Raw genomic sequence first — 4,070 nt, forward strand, 5'->3', positions numbered from 1 at the left:
CCTTCCCCAGGCCAGGCCTCAACACCCCCCAGCACCTTCCCCAGGCCAGGCCTCAACACCCCCAAGCACCTTCCCCAAGCCAGGCCAGGCCTCAACACCCCCAAGCACCTTCCCCAGGCCAGGCCAGGCCTCAGCACCCCTGAGCACCTTCGCCAGGCCAGGCCAGGCCTCAGCACCCCCGAGCACCTTCCCCAGGCCAGGCCTCAGCACCCCCATCTGAAAATGAGATGGGATTTCTGAGCCCCCTTTCAGTGCTGACAGCCCCTGGTTCTCCTGGAACAGGTATAAGTTGGCAAGCTTGTCAGAGTAACAAAGGAGTAACACATCCTATTTTCTGTATAGGGCAGAGAATAGGGCAGTGGCCACCCCAAACACAACAGAAAGTGCTGTTTTACTTGGGTCTGGGACCAAGCAAGAGCTTCTCCTAGAATCCAGGCTAAGCCTGCTCTCTCCTGGAGCAGTGGGTGAAATCCCTCGGAACTACTGTATGTTGGGGAGTTGGGGTAGGAGGCCCAGGGAGGCAAACCCTGACTATGCAATTAAGGAAAACCTATAATTTTTATTATACAAGTATCCTATGTTTATTGCAGAAACTTTAGGAAACACAAATTTAACAAAAAGAAAAGAGGAAAAAACCCCTGTAATCCCAATCCCCAGAGAGACAATATTTTGTACATATCCTTCTGAACTTTCGTTTATGCCTAAGAACTTCACACATCGATTTTTTATTGAAGGATCAAATCATTCCTAATGTTTGATAACCTCCTCGTTAAACATTTGTGAACAGATTGTCTCATATATTGTATCCATATTCCCATTTGACATATTATAATGGTAGGTTTGAATATAGTGTCATATTTTAAAATACATTAGAATAATCATTTCCATTTTTTGAGTGCTTACTGTGTGTCAGGCAGTGTACTGAGTACTGTGGACATATTACCTCATTTAAATCTCACAGCAGCATAAGTGCTATTATGATCATTTCCTTTTAAAGATAAGGAAACTGACACTGAAAGAGTTAAGGAATGTTCCCTGAATTACACATCTAGTTACTAGTAGAGTTTCAGTTTCAACCCAAGTCTGGCCACCTTCAAAGCATATGCTCTTTAGGAAAGCATTTTCCATAGAAAACTTTTTCCATAGGAAACTTTTTCCATAGGAACTGTCATCCCTTGGTAAGGATGTGCAGTTTATTTAACCCGACCCCACTTCTGAAACATTGTTACTATTATCCACCACGCTGATCTGAATATGCAGGGGCATATGTATCTGTGCACCTCTCTATTTCTCAGGAGAAACACCTGAAAAGGAATTCGTGGTTGAAAAGGTATTGATTTAGTGTTCATCAGTTGCTTTGTGTGTTAATCTGTGTCCTTCCTGACAGTGAACGTGAGCACGCTGAAGGCTTACTTCAAATGCAATGGCTACAAGGGCTATGACCTGGTCTACAGCCCCCAGAGCGGCTTCACCTGCGTGTCCCCGTGCAGTAGCGGCTACTGTGACCATGGAGGCCAGTGCCAGCACCTGCCCAGTGGGCCCCGCTGCAGGTGCATAGGGCTGTGGCCAGGAGGTGGATGACAGTGCTGGGGAACCCAAGCTGGGCAAGACACCGCAAGGGGTCCAGAAATTAGGATGGCTCCCTTTGTAACGAGAAAGATCGGAGACCTGGGAAGAGGGGACAGTGGGAAGGGAGAGTTGTGAGTGCCTGCTCTGTGTGGAGAATATATTACAAACTCTGAAACCCAAAGGAGCCACAGGGGGTACTGAAACCATTTCGAAGATGAGAAAACTGCAGCTTAAAGATGACCAGGAACTTGCCCGGGGAGCCAGTAGGTTAAGCAGCAGGGCACGGTTTCCAAAGCCAAACATTTTTTATTTTTTATTTTTTGAGATGGAGTGTCATTCCGTCGCCCAGGCTGGAGTGTAGTGGTGCGTTCTCGCTCACTGCAACCTCCGCCTCCCGGGTTCACGCCATTCTCCTGCCTCAGCCTCCCGAGTAGCTGTGACTACAGGCGCGCACCACCACACCCAGCTGATTTTTGTATTTTTAGTAGAAACAAGGTTTCGCCATGTTGGCCAGGCTGGTCTCAAACTCCTGACCTCAGGTGATCCGCCCACCTCAGCCTCCCAAAGTGCTGAGATTACAGGCGTGAGGCCCAAAGTCAAACCCTCCCACCTGATCTGGCTGCTGCTTCCCTGCTGTCTCCTTGTGGGGAAGGAACCTGCAGTCCTGTGTCTAGGGCCGGCCCTGCCCCGCAGTCACGGGAGGCGCCTCGGCCCCTGTCCTCACCAGCAGTCCCGGGGTTCCGCTGGCGAACAGCGCAGGAAGGCGCGGTGCACGCAGGCCTGGTCTCCGCGCCCTCCGCCTGCTGCGGTTCCAGATCCGCCGAAGAAGGGGGTGGGCGGAGCGGGGGCGGGGCCCAGCTCTCCGGGCGGGGCGGGGCTGGGCGGGGGTGTGACTGCGCATGCCCACTTGTGGCCAGTCGGCATCCCTGCTGCCCAGGCACAGCTGACTGCACGCGCAGCTGAATTCACTCCACGTTTTTGTTTTTGTTTTTGAGACGGGGTCTCGCTCTGTCCCCCAGGCTGGAGTGCAGTATTGCAATCTCCGCTCGCTGCAAGCTCCGCCTCCCGGGTTCAAGCGATTCTGCCTCAGCCTCCCGAGTAGCTGGGACTACAGGTGCCCGCCACCACGCCTGGCTAATTTTTGTATTTTTAGTAGAGATGGGGTTTTACCGTGTTGGCCAGTCTGGTCTTGAACTCCTGATCTCAAGTGATCCGCCCGCCTCAGCCTTTCAGAGTGCTGGGATTCCAGGCGTGAGCCACCAGGCCCGGCCCAGGCCCATGTTTTAAAGCCCACAGCTGCCTCTTTGCCCAGCGGCCTCACTTCAGAACGGCCTCAGGGCTGACTCAGCCTTTCTCTCCGGAGAGTGGGGCAAGCCCAGCCTCTCCTAGAGAACATCTTCCCCAGCGGAGGAGGCGGGGCTGGGAGGCTGAGCTCCCGCCTCTGACACGCTGTCTCTCTCTCGGTCGCCAGCTGTGTGTCCTTCTCCATCTACACGGCCTGGGGAGAGCACTGTGAGCACCTGAGCATGAAACTCGACGTGTTCTTCGGGATCTTCTTTGGGTCCCTGGGCGGCCTCTTGCTGCTGGGGGTCGGGGTGTTCGTGGCCCTGCGCTTCTGGAATTGCTCCAGGACCAGCTTCTCCTATCTCCTGCACTCAGCTGAGGCCTCGCCTTGAAGGGACAGCTGTGGCCTAGGCTACCTCAAGACCCACCCCATCCTCACCGCACACTTAAGGCTCCATTGCTTTTGGGAGACTGGAAAAGGGAAGGTGACTGAAGGCTGTCAGGATTCTACAAGGGGAGTGAATACTGGGACTCAAGACAAGACTATACCTTATCTATAGGCTCAGGTGCACAGGGGGAGGCCATAAAGACAAACAAGCGTGGAGGGGTCCTCACGCAGACGGCCCCACAGAAGGACACTGGCCTGTGCACGCGTGCACACACACATACACACACACACACCCCAAAGTTCATAATGCAGTGATGGCCCTAAGTTAAGCAAAATATTTCTGCACACAAAACTCTCTGGTTTACTTCGAATTAAAGTCTATTTAATAAAGCTGTCTAACTTTTTGTGTCTTCAAAACCAGGGATTCCATTCCTGAATTTCTTCTGGTGGCCGAAGGGCTGGGCACAGGCTTCTCCAAACCGTCAGAGGGCGCAGTGTGTGGAGGTTAAGTGTTGGACAGGCAGTGGAGCAGTAGGGGCAGCTGGATCCAGTCCTAATCAGCCAGGTCACCCATGCTGGAAATCCTCAGTTGCTCCGCCCTAACCTTGCTTCAGGCTCCACATCATCTTCTTCTTCCCCCACCCCAGCACAGGCCAAAGCTTCCCCTCTAAGGAGGAGGGCAAAAGAGATACCCCAAGATGGAGTGCCCCAGACTCTCTCCCAGGATCCCTCCCCACCTGCCTGTCCATCAATTTCACAAAGTCATAAAAAGATCAATGTACAGTGTGTTTTCCTGTCTGGTGGCTGTCCCCACCGCCTGTGTTTCATG

General features: G+C 52.8%; 1 protein-coding gene across 1 annotated transcript in view; it reads left to right on the plus strand.

Annotated features, from left to right (window-relative positions):
- MUC4 (mucin 4, cell surface associated) overlaps positions 1 to 3,658 on the plus strand; it is a 20,411-nt gene extending 16,753 nt beyond the window's left edge. Inside the window, exons 16-17 of the mRNA XM_025377398.1 lie at positions 1,388 to 1,550; positions 3,041 to 3,658. Of these exons, the coding sequence (XP_025233183.1) occupies positions 1,388 to 1,550; positions 3,041 to 3,245 (368 nt within the window). The 3' untranslated portion in view covers positions 3,246 to 3,658. The remainder of the gene's footprint in view (positions 1 to 1,387; positions 1,551 to 3,040) is intronic.
- Positions 3,659 to 4,070: the final 412 nt, after the last annotated feature.

This window comes from Theropithecus gelada, chromosome 2 (assembly GCF_003255815.1).
Source record: "Theropithecus gelada isolate Dixy chromosome 2, Tgel_1.0, whole genome shotgun sequence".
In the NCBI taxonomy this organism is placed as follows: Eukaryota; Metazoa; Chordata; class Mammalia; order Primates; family Cercopithecidae; genus Theropithecus; species Theropithecus gelada.